This window comes from Lathamus discolor, chromosome 13, assembly GCF_037157495.1.
Source record: "Lathamus discolor isolate bLatDis1 chromosome 13, bLatDis1.hap1, whole genome shotgun sequence".
Lineage (NCBI taxonomy): Eukaryota > Metazoa > Chordata > Aves > Psittaciformes > Psittacidae > Lathamus > Lathamus discolor.
In genome coordinates, this window is record NC_088896.1 from 12,270,261 (window position 1) to 12,286,098 (window position 15,838).

Genomic DNA, 15,838 nt, shown 5'->3' on the forward strand with positions numbered 1-15,838 from the left:
AAATAGCTCCAGCTAATAGCTAGTAGTTCTGGAAGCTTTATTTCCCCCTAATGAGGAGGTATTGCAGTACAAAGGGAAGGTTGTTTCACAGCTCTCATGTATACCTAGAGTAGTAGAGATGAAGGGAGTGACTAGCTGAGTGGCGCACAGAAATCCACTCAGAGGACTGGAAAAAACCTGGGAGTCCTGACCCCAGGCTCCAGTCCCTGCTCTGCCTTCCAGCACACTGTAACCTGTGCTTGAACCGCCAGAGACAGAGACACATCTGCTTTTCTCAAGGGGAGGAAGGGGCAGGAATTTGTGCAGTGTCAGAGACCTCCCTGGTGCAGTGACTCTGTACTCCTTAAATACGTAACATCAAACTGAAGTTGTTAAGGGCAGAAAAGACAAAAGACTTCTATTTTTCTTCAGGCATTTCATGCTTCAGTTCAGTGCCGATGTTTGACGGCTCATGTTTCTCCTCTGCGCCCAGACATGCTGTAGGTCTCATGTTTCGCTTCAAGAGCCCTGTAGCTCGTCTTATTTTGCTTGTAAAGCTATTAAACTCACATAGCAAGTTTGTCCTTGGAGCCACAAGACCCTCTGCCAGGCACCAAGTGCTCAGCAGTGTGACTTGTTGGCAGCAGCCGACCCCGAAGTGTTGCTGTCATCTGCCTCTATGGGCTAAACTCATTTGTGAGAGGAGCCTTGTTGCCTTGTGTGCTCCGTGTCAGCTTTGTAATGTGCAGGAGCCCTGCATTGCCCTCCTGTGCCAGAATACAGGAATCTTGTGCAACCGGAGGCAGCAACATTTGGTCCAGCAGCAAGTGCCAAGGTGAGGGTGTGATCTGCCAAGGCAAACAGCATTTGTTGGTGGTGGGTTTGGGAGAAGGGCACATCTGAGGGAGGCGAGCAGCCGGCGTTACTTGAGCTGCTGCTGGCTGGAACTGCTCAGGCTCTTGCGAAGAGGCTCCTGGGGTGATTTCAGGAGCTGGCTCCCCAGCACGTTTGTGAGCTCTGGTGTAGCTGAGAAGTGCTGGCACTGCCTGGGAGAGCAGCCAAGGGCTGCGTGAACAGACTCAGTAGCTGTAGCAAAGATTTTTAGCGGCGACAGTTGATGTGTGGGAGAAGAAAATGTATGTGCGCTTAATAAATATTGGCACTCAGCAAGAGCTTTTCAGCTAATTTGGTGCCTGAGCTGCTGGGGAGCTGGGTTGTCTCTGCCACGTTGAAAAGGATCCCTTCAGATCAGGGCATAAATAGAAAATTAATAGGAGAGAACCTTTTTTTGTGAATGGTGCTAATTCACTGCTGACTGAGCAGCAGGACAGATCTCACCGGCCTTCCCAAGCTCACACAAGAGGCAGCAGCAAATCCTGCTTCTTCTCCAGGCCCATGGCCTGTGTCTGCAGACATTGTTCCACACAAAAAGGCCTGAGAATAGAGCAAACCCTGCAGACCTGGTCTCTTTCTTTGCTGGTTTCTGTTGTAAGAACTCTTGCCTTTTGGGAAAGAGAGGCACGTTCTTCACAAGCTGTGTTTCAGAGTCCTTGCTGGGACCATCTATTTCTGTGGCCAGACTCTGAAACTCCTCAGTGATGGAAATGGCCTCTCCAGGTTGCCCTGTTCTTCACACCTTTATCCCTTCTATGAGAATGAGTAAACTACATATTCCTTGCCACAGCTTAACAGCTGTGAGAGGATTAATTCCAGTCTTGCTGGTGATGTTTCTATCTCCCGGTATATTTGGCTGCTTGGTTGCAGCACTGTAGTTGTCTCTTATTTCTGATGCATGGCTCTTTTGCAAGTCAGATGCCACAGGCTGAGTTTCTGTGCTGGCAGGACACCATATTCTTCACCTCCTGTCATTGCTGTTGTTTCCTCTTCCCAGCACACGTATCCGTGTGTGTACCTGCAGCACCGTCCAACTGCAAATCAGGGCAGTGCTGGAGCAACGTGTTCTGCAGGATCACAGCAGTATTTCCTTTTAAATTCCTCCTGCTTTCCAGGGAGCAGCTTTTGAACTTTACCTGTGGCTTTGTTATTTCTGGGCTAGGTAAAGCTAATTAAATGCTGCCTCTGTTGGCAGTGAATCCAGCACCTTTGCTGTGCGCCGAGAGCCCCTGGAGAGCAGCAGGAAAGCGTCACACAAGCTCATTTCATACCTGCATCTCCATCTGCTGTCCTTAGCAGGAAAAGCTCACTGGTGTTTCCTGAGGAAGCCGCCGGGTACCACCCTCCTCCTTTGCAGGTTTAGTGCTTTCAGAGCTCTCATGAAATAGCTGGCACAGCTGAAGGTCCGGATATCCGGGCTTGACAGCAATGGGCAGAGCTGCACACACACTGCGCTGCCTGGCAGTGGTACCCTCCTCAGCTGTGCTGGAGGCTCAGGGCCTCTGATGCCGTACAGGTTGCTCCACATCACTGCTATGGACTCCCTCAGCACCGTGTTGAAATGGTGTGTTGTAACTCGGTGGTGGGAGGGAGGAATTGCAGCAGTTTGCTGTGTGTTCTTGCAGTGCAATGAGAGAAAAGGTGACCTGCTCTTTAAATGTGGTTGAGGCAAACGACTTTCTCCAAGATGTGAACCAGAGCCTCAAACAGTGCTGTGGTTTTTGGTGATTTGGACAAGAATGAGCATATGGCTCCACTGGGGTTTGGTTTTGGGGGCTGAGACATGAAGATACATGTTGTGTTTGGTGCTAGAAGGCAACAGGAGTGCAAAGGACTTGCAAAGTAACTGTCTTACCCTGAACACTTGCTGGGCACAGGATGTAGGAGGGATGAGGCTTCTCCCTCAAGTTCCAGCAAAGACTGAAATGCTGGAACTGCTTATGCTGTGATTCAAGCTGACAAATGCAGTGATTGCCAGTTAAACCAATGGTTTGTCCTTTAATGAAGGCTCTGTCAACCACTTGGCAGCCTCATTTGCAATCTTCTGTATGGGCAAATCTGTCAGAATCAGGACAGTTACTTTCCTTCCCCGCAGCTTTCATTCTGCTCTTTGAGAAGCGCTGGTTTCCATTGGCTCTTTCTGCCTTCTTGCTTCCTGTTTGCCTGGAGATACCTTTAAAACCATGTTTAAAGAAACCAGAGCTGTTCAGTGGTTGACGATGCTTTAGGCCCCTACATGTTTCCTGCATATAGTGCCCTGATAGTACAAGGCAGGGCCTGTCTGCTCTTGGTTTTATGTCTGGCTGCCCCTGTTGCATGCTCTGCAGGTCATGGTGTGGGAATTGTCATGAGGAACACAGTGGGCTGCCCCGGACGTGGGACCGTGGTGATGTGTGGTGTGTGCTGGGTCAGACCGGCCTGTTCATGAGCAGGTGAGGCCATGTACATACAAAGGAACAAAAGTAGATGGAGCCTCTCCTTGTGTACTTTTGACAGAACAGAAGCTGCTGTGCCTCGGACAGTCTGCTTCCCAGCTGGGCACAGCCAGAGCAGGTAGAGCCTGCTCCATGTTGAGCTGGGCTGGGCTGTCTGTGGGACGCAGCACCCATCTGTTGTTTCAACACCTCAGGTCTTCTTCCTGATCCATCTGCTAAATAGTTTACAGCTTGAGTGCCCCCTCCCCGGCCTCACTGTAGAGCTCCTCATCCACAGCCCTGGAGAGGAGAACGTCTCATCTGAGTACAGAGCTTCCTCAGTGATGAGCTGGGGATTGGACTCCCCGGTTAACTGGAGTCACCTATCCATAGATGACACGTCTGCTGGAGGCAGCATGCCACGCTCTGCTCCTGGAGCCTGCCCGCTCTGCTCAACGTGGGCCTCCTGCCACTTATATCTGCAAAGGCTCTATGTAACCACACTGCTCAAACAAACAACAAAAGCCCCAAACCCCCAAATCCCAACCCAAAACCCTCAGACACACAGCAGGAATATGCCAAAAAATGGTGAGCACAAGATGAACTTGTTTTGCTTAATGTTTTCTTTGGCGATTGGTGGTTACTGCGGGTGAAGCAGCAGCCCCTTGTTTAGTGTCATGGTCTCAGCAGTTTTTCCGTGATGAAGGAATCCTCCAGGGTCTACTCTGACTCTTTGGCATTCCCAGGACAGTGATACATCGGGCAGCTCTGCATCGCTGAGCTATTCCCTTAATGGGCAGTTTGCAGTGACAAGTATTACTTTTCTCTTTCCCCCACAGTAACTATTAAAACGTGGGGGGTTTGTTGCCTTCGTATTTCTTCGTTGCAGAGAAAAACATCCTGGGATTCTGGATTTCATCTTTAAAATGTAAAGTTGCAGCTCCAAAGCACTTGGAGGCTGTTGCTTGGGCTGTAGGATGAATGCAGCGGTTATGGGAGACCTCTTCCTTCTCAGACAGTGGAGAGCACATGCTGTGGTGTCGTGTCTGTTCTAACACTGTTCTTTCCACCTTCTTGGCAGATCTTCCCAGTGTGGCTCCTGATTAGAGCTGACGGATAATGGAAACATTTCCTTGGCGATGTCTCTGGGGCGACTCCTCCGACGCGCCTCTTCCAAAGCCTCCGACCTCCTGACCTTGACTCCTGGTGGTGGCAGCAGCTCACCCTCCATACTTGATGGGGAGATCATCTACTCCAAGAACAATGTCTGTGTCCACCCACCTGAGCTGCTGCAAGGCATCGGGGAGCATCACCCAGGTGATGGGTTGTTGCAGACTCTGCTCACTTGCTCTTTTCTCTCTCCTGGGGGTGTGTTTGTATGGAATTCTACCTCTTGGGCTCTAAAGAATGAAGAGGTGCCAATGGGGGACAGGGGAAGGCAGTCTTATGGAAGACTAAGGAAAGCCATGCTATTTTTCCTTTCTTTCCTTGTCTATCATCAGTTTACCTGTTATAGGAGGTCCTCTTGAATTGCTGGAAGATGGACAGTTGTCTTTTGAGGACAGTAACTCCTGTGGCTCTTTCAAATATGTGTGTTGTTCAGGAAAGCCAAGTATCAGCCTGTAACTGTTGTTGCTGGCGGGGCCTCAACAACCATTGGTACAGGGAAAAGAAAGAAAGCATGGAGTAAATGAAGATAAATACAGCTCTATCCCTTTATTCTCATCTGTTCCTTTGCTCTTTCATGTTCTCATCAAAAAGAGCTGTGGCCACTGGCTTAGCTTCACAAAACTGATTATTCTCTGAACATTGACCCACGCTTCACTTTTTGTGTGTGTGACTCTTCTTTGTATTGGCTTGTCATGAATATTGTAGCCCTTTGGCTACACCAAGGTAAATAGTCTTGAGAAAGAAATGTCTAGCTGGCACTTGGAGTTGTTTAACTAACAAACAGCAGAAGTTTTTCATGTGCAAACATATTTCAGAATGTAATAATCCACGCAGGAAGCTGAAGTATTTGCATGTTGTTTCTCTGTCCACTTAGGCCAGAGGGAATTTAGACTGTTCAAAAGCCATATGGAGACTTGAAATTATTTGTAAATACTGACTAATGCTGACACGCTGCAGTTCATTTGGCAGAATTCTGTCCTGGCTAATGAAAGGGTTTGTTTTGCCCTTGTGTAATGGTGGTGAAGTGGGGGGAGATGGGGAAGAGCAAATTCCAGGCTTATGGAGTTTCCTTAGACTAAATCTGCATCATAACTGATGGTTTCTTTGCTCTCTTGAAGGCTACTTGTGCTTGTACATGGAGAAGGACGAGCTCCTGGGAACCACACTGATCCTTGCCTGGGTGCCCAACTCCCGCATCCAGCGGCAGGATGAGGAAGCGCTGCGCTACATCACCCCCGAGAGCTCCCCTGTGCGCAAAGCTCCCCGCAAGCGCGGCCGCCACGCTCAGGGCTTCGGTACTGTCCGGCAGCCTTCCCCCACCGAGCAGAGAGGGGCGGTGGTCCTGAGAGGAGAAGACATCCTGACTGTGTCACAGCTTGTGAAAGACGTGGCTTACATCAGCTCCCCCTCTTCGGAAGGGGAGAAGCTGCCGCAGTGCTGCCCCGCAGGAGATGGCACCCGCCGGTCCCCCCAGCCTGCGCGCAGTGACTCAGGAATCCTCTTGACAATCAGCTCTCAGGAGGAGCAGAACAGGTCGGAGCTGTCAGTGGAGGGGACAGAGGAAGGCCTGGACTGCAGGCCAGAGCCAGGGGAGGACGAGGGCTCCCTGGAGCTGTCTGCTGATGACGTGAGCAGGGACAGTACTTTTGACTCTGATTCTGATGCCTTCTCTTCCCCCTTTTGCCTCTCTCCCATCAGTGAAGCCCTCGGGAAAAGCAGTAGTTCCGTGTTCCTGGATAATGAAAGCAGGTGAGTGCATCGTTTTCTCTAGTTTCTGGGTGAATAGCTGGGGTGCTGGTAGCTGAGCGTGGAGGTGCTGAAGGAAATTGAGAAGTTTCAGAGTGGCACTGAGCTGAATATCCTGTCTCGCTTCAGACACCTGTATAATTCACAGGAAATTGTTTGACAGCCAGTCCTGTTTCTGCTCAGTGAACCCTGGCCCTGAATATTCAGGGCTGTGCATGTACAGCCTTACAGGTGAACTGTCTTGAGCCCTTTGAGCACCATCACTAAATTAAAAAGGTCCTTTGTTGGTCTAATTGGCTCTCTGAGGAGAGATGCAAGTTACTGCTTGTGGAGAACCACATCAAAGTGTCAACCTGACTGCCTCTGAGCCATGGCTGCCTCACTGCAAGGCACCGTGTTGACATGAAGCCTGCTTGTGGGACTGTTTTTACTGGTGTTCAGAACGTGGTCCCACTTATGACACACAAATACTAACTCTTGCATGTCTACCCTGGATGTTTTAGTGAATGCTGCTATATCCAAATGGCAATGCTTCTCAACAGCATCTGCAGTAACTTTTACCTAGGGGAAAGAGGGCACCCTAGCAGAGGAATAATGAGCAGTAGGATGCCTGTATAGCTCCCTTTACTGATACACAATGTTTCTGGCTTTCTGGTCTGTGCTCTGTGCTGTGTATCCCTCATTTCCATCTTGGGGAGGATGCGTATGCTGCGTTCATGAAGCACCATGGGGCTGATTTTAAGGCTCAACTTTGAAACTACACCTGAAATTAGGAAAAACGAGCTCTCCTTTGTGTGTGTGAGCAATGTACAGCTACATGAAGACTTGACCTCTGAATAGGTTTTGCCCCTTTATTTTATGGCCAGTTCAAGCCCTAGTAAGAACAGGGTTTGTGAAGGAAGTATTCAAATTGGTTCATCTCTCTCTGGGTATTTTAAACCACTTCAGAGCAGTGATGTCAGACTTCGGATCAGCTTTACACCGATACATGTCCTACCAGTATGCTTCTAATTAACCACGAGCCACAGGGGTTTCTGGCTTGGGCTCTGCAGCAGCTGGGTGGGCAGTGGTTTGAGCAGCACCTCGGCCAGCCCAGCCCATTCCAGCCCATCCCATCTTGTCATGTTTTGGTTTGCAAATTGTGTTGAACAAGGTCAATTTGACAGTGTCTCTCTCAGCTTTCTAAATCGTGACTGACAAGTATTCAGTGTAGAAGACTTTGGAAACTACATAAATGTCACAAAACACCCTTGAAAAGAATTTTAGAGAGGCCTTTGAATCTTTAAGTATCACTGCTAAGAACTGACTTGATTTTGTTGGTTTCCAGGCTTTTTGTCCCATTCAGATTGTGTTCTAGCACTGGGCTACTGCTTGGGGCTTGAAACTTCAGTCGCATACATCTTCAGAGAGTGTCATGTTGTGTTAGAAACTTCCTAGCATTGAGCTAAAAACCAGAAAGCCCCCCAAATCCTCTGCACCCAAAGCCTCTCTTTGGTAATCTTGTTTCCTTGACAGTTTGTGTTTGACCTGTCTCTGTTACTCTGAAAAAAGTGAAGTTTTGGGGGGTTTATAAGCATATTTTGGTAGATAAAGTACAATTGCAATGCTTCTGAGTTCCAGATAAGATTCTTGAAGGGCAAATGTTCCTGTCCCTCAGTGTGTGTGTGTGCATGTGGAAGCTATGGCCCTGCTCACTGCACACCCCGAGGCATTATCCTGGTTTTAGCAGTTAGGAGTGGCAATAGTGCTGGACACATTTCAAACAGCATCCTATTCCTGCTGGAAACCAGGGGGTTGAACTGATCCAGGGGAAATGCCAGCCCTTGGCCCACATGCAGTGCGAGGTGTGAGCAGCTGCAGGCGCAGGGCTCGGGGCACAGCAGGCAGCTGAGGAGCCTTGTGGTGTAACTGTTGTGCAGCGCGGATGCTCTGAGCTGCGGCGGTGTCAGGAGAGGAAGGAAACATTGCTCTTGCATCCTCAGCCCCTGCCTCTGAATTCCTGCAGCGTGTCCCGTGGCTCCGCAGCCTGGCTCGGGCGAGCCCTCTGCCGGCTTTGCTGCCGCCCGGCTGGCAAACAGCTCCTGCTCCTGGACGATTTTGCCCTTTTCCTTACCCCCCCCCCCCCCCCCCTTTTCCTATTTTTCTCCGTTTTCCTTTTCCCTCCCCCGGCACCAGGCTGGAAGCCTCACACAGTGTGTGCAGCACTCATCATTTGCAGCAGATTAAGAAAACAGACCTTTCATTGTTTGGGACTTCAGACTTGAACGGCTTTTGTCCAGTGTGGCCATGTTTTATGCCAATCTCTTCTTCCCTACAGAGCCCCCTTGCATGGCATCTGCGGGATCTTAACCAGCTCTCTGAGCAGGAGATTTTGCATACAATACTTTGCAGAAGTCCCATCAAAAGGCATTCCTGTATTCCCTGCATTCATCCCAGTGTGCTGGGGGTGGGGGAGTGCCGGTTCAGAAGTCACTACAGCATGAGAACAGCTTCCTTGTTTCTTAAGGTTTTTTTTTTTCCCTTCTGCTGGCTGCTTCCCATCTGAGGCAGAACTGGAGTGTGAACAAAGTTTGTGCTGCTGGCAGATGGTTTGAACATTTTTCCCTCCCTACCTCCCGGTCACCATCCCTCCCTGCAAAGAGGAACAAATGTTTCTGGTTATTCCCCTCTGCATTGGGGAGTTGATGTGAAGAGAGCTCTGCTTTCCCCTGGGATTGCTTCAGGAGCTGAAGCAGAGCATTGCTGGGTGTTTCAGTCCAGCCTTTTTGTGCAACCAGGTATCACCAGAAACAGAAAAATGTGACATTGTGGAAGAATTAGGATGCACACGTGGACTTGGATCAGATGAGATCAGGGGCTCAGCAAGCTGCTTACCAAAATATCCATATAACCAGGAGTCACAGGTCCCTTATGCCTCTTGGAACATCATAGAATACCAGACTGGCTTGGGTTGGAAGGGGCCTTAAAGCTCATCCAGTTCCAACCCCCTGCCACAGGCAGGGACACCTTCCACTAGAGCAGCTTGCTCCAAGCCCTATCCAACCTGGCCTTGAACACTGCCAGGGGTGCTCTGAGAAGGTGGCCTGACTGTGGGGCAGAAGGGAGCCAACAACAGAGCGGTGTACGTGGTGCAGGGGCAGGGAGGCAGGAGAAAGGAGGTAGGCAGCAGTGTCTGAGTTGTGCAATGAGTCCGTCATTGTGAGTTAACAACTTGCCTGGTAGAACATAAGGAAATGAAAATGTATCCATTGTTTTTTGGGGTGGTTTTTTTTCCTCTTTGCTTCTCAGCTGACAGCCTGCCAGGGATCCCATGCAGCGACTGATGCTTTCCTCCCTTTTACACAATTCCTCAGGCTAGGAGCTATGGGAGTGTCCCATCACCAGCATACACATTCTTGTTTCTCTTTTTAGATGAGCCCAGCACTTCTGCCTAGTGCACTCCTCTCACATGGAGAGGTGGCTTTACTCTCTTGGGGTTTGTGGCCTTCTTAACTTTGGGGGTCCCTTTCTGCTTGTGGTACATGGTTCCTGCAGGGAGGTAGCTCATACATGAAATCCCTGGATTGGTGGTGGCCTTGTTATTGACTGTATTCCTGCAGGAAAGGAGGGATGCTGGAAATAAAATCATTCCATTCTGTTCCCTTTCTCTCCTGTCACCATTGTTTGCTGACTCTCAGGAAACATTTGCCATGCGGTTTGAAGGGCACTACTTGAGGAGAGCTGTCTTCTACACCCAGCTTTGGCTTGCTACCGCCCTGTTCAATTACTCAGCTTCCATTTTCCCCATCAGTAAAGTGAAACTAGAAGCCTTTTGTTACATCCTGGCAACCAAATAGCATCTGACACCAATATAATGTCTTTCAACTGATGCCTCTGAAGTTACTTTAACTGACCATGACATCAGATCTATACCAGTCGCTGCAGAAGCACTTAGTGTTCTGTAAGCGGAGTTTATTGGGGGGGTTGATGTTTTCTATACTGTGCCTGGTTGACAGGAGCTTCCCCTGGCAGTGAGTGGTCAGGCTGCTAAAGGCTTTTTGCTTCAGTAGTCAACTGTGATTGCTGTTATCTGATGAGCACCATGCAAAAATGCTGAAGAGGACAAGTAAATGCTGGCGTTGGTTCCTTCGCTAACATTAGGTTGGGATGGTGATTAGTACAGTAAGAATTTGGAGTGAGAAACCTCAATGGGACAATCACATGAGCAGAGCTTGGGGCAGCATCTGGCCAGAGGCTGGAGCTCTGTGAAGGGTCCTGCAGGTGGTGGAGTAGACACAGCTCACACTTCCACAACTTTAAAGGACAGGCAGAAGTGATGTAAGTGATGGGGTCATGGGTACCAATGGAGAAGGAGCCATCTTCCATAAGAAGGTGATGATTTTAGCTGCTAGTAATAAAAATAGTGAAAGGTTTTCACAATGGAGCTAAACAAAGCCCCGGTTCTGGTGTTCTCCAGCAGAGGGGAATTCACCTGACCCAGCTAGAGCAGGCGGCCCAGGCGAAGCACACAGCACAGGGAGGAACTGCTCTGGTGCCGCAGTTGATGCAATTTTTACAGCTGTGTTGCACATCCTGTCGTTAAGCCTCTTCCCAGGGAGCTGATGAGTAAATCACCTCCTCGGGACGGAGCGGAGGCACAGCGCTGCGGAGGGTGGCAGCGCCGGTGGGAGCGGTGGTAACAGTGTGTGGAGTTGCATCATGTTGTTTTGGCAGCTCACCTGAAGGGCTCGGTGCTGCTCAGCCCTCTGCAGGATAAACAGGAGGGAAAATTATAGGGGAAATGAGCTGAAATTAGTGTGAACTGGCAGGAGCTCTGGAGCCACCGGCAGGCTGGGGATTCATCGCTGTTGTAACAGGAGTGATTATATTCTCAGAACCAGGGGAATTGGGCACACGCTTCTTGCAGCATCTCGCTTTTGATGTTTCCAGCCTTGGGGATGAGTCTGTGGGGCTCTGCTGCTGCTGGGTCAGGCCCCAGTTCGCCAGGACATGGCCTGAACAAGTGTGATTACAGTATAAGACACCAAAGCACCTCATTCCATTTGCACCCAAATTCGTGCCTAGGAAAAACACATCCCCAAATCCTTCTTCCGTCACAAAGATGGTCCCTCTTCCCTTCTGAGCCATAGGGCTGGTGTGAACCTCATCCAAGGCAGTGCTCTTGGGTGTTTTGCAGGGAGCTGGGCACCGGGATGACCATGGGCAATGCTGTGTAATCTGTTAGGAGTCATTACGGCAGCAGAGCTGAGGAGGTTGGGCAGGCCCGGAGCTTGCCGAGGCTCTCAGCTTGGTCTGGCTTTACATCAATATTTGAACAGCAAGAACATTAATTACATCAGGTTTGGGTTTTGCCTCCTTTGGTTCAACGCCAGATTTCTGTGGAAGGAAATAGTGACAGCAAACTGCGATTGGGAACTGCTGCTGGCAGGATCGGGAGGCTGTATTTGGGATTTCTGGGGAGGAATAGTGGGAATGAGAGCAGGTGATGCCTGGAAAAGAGACCCTATGGCCACGCAGGCAGCGGCGGTGGGGGGGGACGGAGGAACCGCTTTGTCCCCCGAGGGCTTTGGGTGCCAGGGCTGTGAGGGGTGGCTGAGGAGGAGGGGAAGCGCTTGACGCCTGCGTAAAGGAGCGGCCGGGCCGTGGAGTAGTGCCCGTGCCCGTGCCCGTGCCCGTGCCCGTGCCCGTGGCAGGGGCCGTGGGCGCCGGACCGGGCGGTGAGCGCGGCGTGGCCGCCAGGGGGCGTGCTCTGCCCAGCGGCGCAGCCCGGCTCTCGCCCGTCCCAGTGGCCGCTCTGACCCCCCTTCCCCGTACCCGGTACCCCCCGTACCCCCGGGGTTGTGCAGCCTGGAGAAGAGAAGGCTCCTGAAGGGGAGACCTGAGAGCAGCTCCAGTGCCTAAAGGGGCTGCAGGGAACCTGGAGAGGGGCTTGGGACAAGGGCCTGTAGGGACAGGCCAAGGGGAATGGCTTGAACCTGCCCGAGGGGAGACTGAGATAAGCCCTTAGGCAGAAGCTCTTCCCTGTGAGGGTGCTGAGGCGCTGGCACAGGGTGCCCAGAGAAGCTGTGGCTGCCCCATCCCTGGCAGTGCTCAAGGCCAGGTTGGACACAGGGGCTTGGAGCAAGCTGCTCCAGTGGAAGGGGTCCCTGCCCGTGGCAGGGGTCGGAGCTGGATGAGATTTAAGGTCTTTTCCAACCCAAACCAGGCTGGGATTCTCTCATCCCCTGACCCCCAGGCGTGGCTGGGAGGTCGGCACCATGGGCTGGCTGAGCTGCAGGAGCAGGAATCTGCCACCGTGGCCGTTTTCTGCGGGAGGCATCGCAATAAAACGCCTTTTCCAAGGATATTCTTGCATTTCTTCTGTTCCTTATTTATATGATCGCAACACCCAGAAATCCTAATTGAGAGTGGAGATAAATGGCGCTGGCAGGTATCCACAGCTTTGTGAGGGAAGAATTGCGTTAACTGGATCAAAATAAAGAGCATGTCCCCTCTAAAGTACAGCAGTATATGCAAATAAATCTGCATAGTCTTTGTCGTCTTGGCTCGGTCCTCGCAATTATAAGAGCATTAAGCATTTACAATAACTCTGAAACATGCTTTTAGTCAGCTCGCCTTTTTCCTCTCCCTTTTCTGCTACTTGAAGAAAGCTCTTCCCTTGGGAAATCCACATTGTGTGGTGGAAACAGTGAAACCCTCCCTGGGTGGTGCTGGCGCTGGGGATGGGTCAGCGCCGGGGATGGGTTCACCGCGGCTCGCAGCATAAGTCCCCCCGAAACCCCCGGTTCAGTGCTCAGAGCCTGGGATCCAGGAACAAAGGTAATGCCGAGGGCTTCCCGGGGCCCGGGCTTGAGGCTTGATTGGAATTAGCATAATTAGTGTGGATTTTTATTTTTGCGTGGAGAGAACTGAAAGAGAAGAAGCAAAATAATCCATTGATTTTCCAACTCAAATAAACACCAGCAAGAAAGGTCCCCTCTGCCAGGCTGGAATGGGCTGCAAAGCAAACATTCTTTTGGGGGCTTTGCTGAGAAATCACTTTTTCCATCTAAGGAGTTGGGGTTTTTAAGTGTTGCCTCTCGATTGATTTATTAATGAGCTGCAGGCAGGCAGGAGGTGCCCCTTCCCTGTCTGGATTGTGGAAACCCACCATTCAGCAGCAGGAATGTTTTCCTTCCTTAGAACGAAGGTGACATTTGCATCGTCGAGCAGCGTACGCTCAGCTCCAAGTGATTTGTTGTGTTTGGCTTCTTGGGAGCCAAATGTGTATTTTAGTCATAAGCATCAAACTGCTAATTCTGCCCCTGCTGCCTCAGTGCAAGAAGTCACAGGGAAAAGCCTCGCCTGGGTTTTACTTGGGGAGCCTCCACCTGCCCGGAATCTCACCTGGGGAAAACACATGGAGTGCCTTTTAGCTGGAGGTGTGAATCACATTCCTGACTTCGATTGGGTAGAAGAGTAAACCACACATTAATTCAATACAAACTTCTGATGATATTGCTTTTTTCCTTCCCATTTACAGTCAAAATGATTAACTCAAGAATTACTGGTTTATTTTGTTTCCCTCTGGTTTAACACGCAGCAGCTGGGGGAACCCTTTGGAGGTAAGCAGGGCTGCTTTTCTTAATGCCCCCCTCTTGCTGGCTAAAATCTCTTGGCTTTCCTTTAGGCCACGAGGACTTGGAGGAAGGAGTTAGGAGCAACAAAGCCCGCAGTGTAGTGAGGCTTCTTGCTCAGCAGCGGGCAGGGAGGCAGCACCCAGCTGCGGAGGTGGCTCACCCCAGGCACCACACAGGTTGGCTTTTGTCCCCCGAGCTTTGGGGTGATGAAGTGCCATAGAGGTGGACACGGGGTCCTGCCTGCGCTGGGGTTGGTGTGTGTGCTCTGGGAAGGCAGGCAGGGTGCTGTGAGCATGGATTGCAATAGCCATGTAAAGCATAACAAATTGTTTTGATCTTTATTTCCCAAGGACAGGCGGATCCCTCCCATCGGAAGGCAGCGCTGGTAATCGGCTTTCCTTGAGTCCCTCGTTTCATCCTGTTAAAATGTTTTATTTCCCAGGCTCGTGATCGCAGAGTTGATGCTGATTCAAAGTCCTGTCCCTGATCATGAACTTGCTGTTACGGCCCAAGGTCAGAGGGGGATGTAGGAGTTGCTGCTGGCCCCGCAGTGTGTGCCGGCAAGGTGGTAACCACAAACCACCTTCTGAGCCTTTCCTCATGGCGGGGGGGGGAGGGATTCCAGCGTCTTTAAGATGTAACCAGCGTGTTCTTTGAATAGCATTAATGACATTAACAATATGAGAGTGACTAACAACAATATGCTGAAGCGCTGCTGAATCTGCTTCCTGGTGCCCAGCATGAAAGGATACAATTATTTTTCATAACCTTTTATTTTCCCTTTACGGTGAGCTAAGCAAAGCAAGTTTGTCAGAGGCAGAGTGCTCCTAATTTGGTCTCCAGTGACCTCTGGAGCCATGATTGGCAGTCTGGTGTCGGGAAGGAACTTGTGCCTCTGAGACAGAAATGAGCAGAACAAATGCCATAGGACAGCTTGGGTTCCCTGGAGGACACAGGCTAAAAAAGGTGAAAGAAGTGCAATTACAGGAGGTTTTCAGCACAGAAAGTTAATTAGCTACTAAATAGCATTTAGTGCAGTTCAACGTGAGGAAATTTATGTTTTGAAAGCAAACAGATCAATGAGAAGCTGTGGAACGAGCTTCTGGAAAGTCCACGTTGACATTCGTGTACTTTGTACTGTGACGTCCTGGGCAGTTTTTCCCAGGCTTCCCCCCCAGCTAGGAAGAATTGTTGGATGTGTTTCCATGTGTTTGCAGACGTATGGACACGCTTCCACGTGAGGATGTTTGACATTCAATTTCAGAAATTGTGGTCAGGCTTCTGTCCAGATTATCCAGCACCTTTTTCGCTATTCACTGATGTCAGTGGAGATGGGTTCTGTTTGGGCTGTTCAATATTTAAACTTCAGGTTCCAAATATGCCCGGCCACAGGGTGAATTTAACACAATTCTTCACCCAGCATGTTTCACAAGTCATAATAAATGTATATCGTCAAGGGCACTGTTTTACCAGAACAATAGATTTGGGTTCCAGCTTCCCCATATCCCCTGACTTTCTACAGTCACTGCACTAATTTTTTGGGCATTTCAGGATAGCTTTGAACTTCTATTGATGGATTATTCCTTTGAAGGTACCTGTCTTAGACGTTTCAGGCAGCTGATGCAGCCACAAGCTATTTCACCTTGCTGGAAAGAAAAGGTACCTGGAAGGTCAGTGCCTGTGGGGAATAGTGGAGAAACAGAGAAATGCTAACCCCTGGGGAGGAAAAGGGGCATGTAATTCCCATTACATGGATGCTCATACATTATGATGATACTTATTGTCTGTAAATGATGCTTCAGCAACCAGCATGCAGGAGCAGCTTGGGCTGTAAGGAGAGCTGTTATTAGTGAAGGTGTGCTTTGGTACCATGGTGGTGGAGAGCCAAGTAGGAGGGTTTGACTCTTGCAAGAGGCTCTCTGGGATTTGGGTGGTGCACACTGACAGCTTAGGTAACTGCCACATCACAGCTGTAATCTTCAGCCCCTTTCCCTCTTATAATTACGTTTGTCACAT

General features: G+C 50.2%; 1 protein-coding gene across 6 annotated transcripts in view; it reads left to right on the forward strand.

The window, feature by feature from the left end:
- The window catches only part of TBC1D16 (TBC1 domain family member 16), a 30,624-nt gene that overhangs the window by 1,890 nt on the left and 12,896 nt on the right, over nucleotides 1-15,838 (forward strand). For 5 of the 6 annotated variants that reach the window (XM_065694095.1, XM_065694089.1, XM_065694092.1 and 2 more), the window contains exons 2-3: nucleotides 4,369-4,604; nucleotides 5,576-6,206. In XM_065694095.1, the coding sequence (XP_065550167.1) occupies nucleotides 4,427-4,604; nucleotides 5,576-6,206 (809 nt within the window). In that variant the 5' untranslated portion in view covers nucleotides 4,369-4,426. The remainder of the gene's footprint in view (nucleotides 1-4,368; nucleotides 4,605-5,575; nucleotides 6,207-15,838) is intronic. The other variant, XM_065694093.1, reaches the window with a different exon arrangement.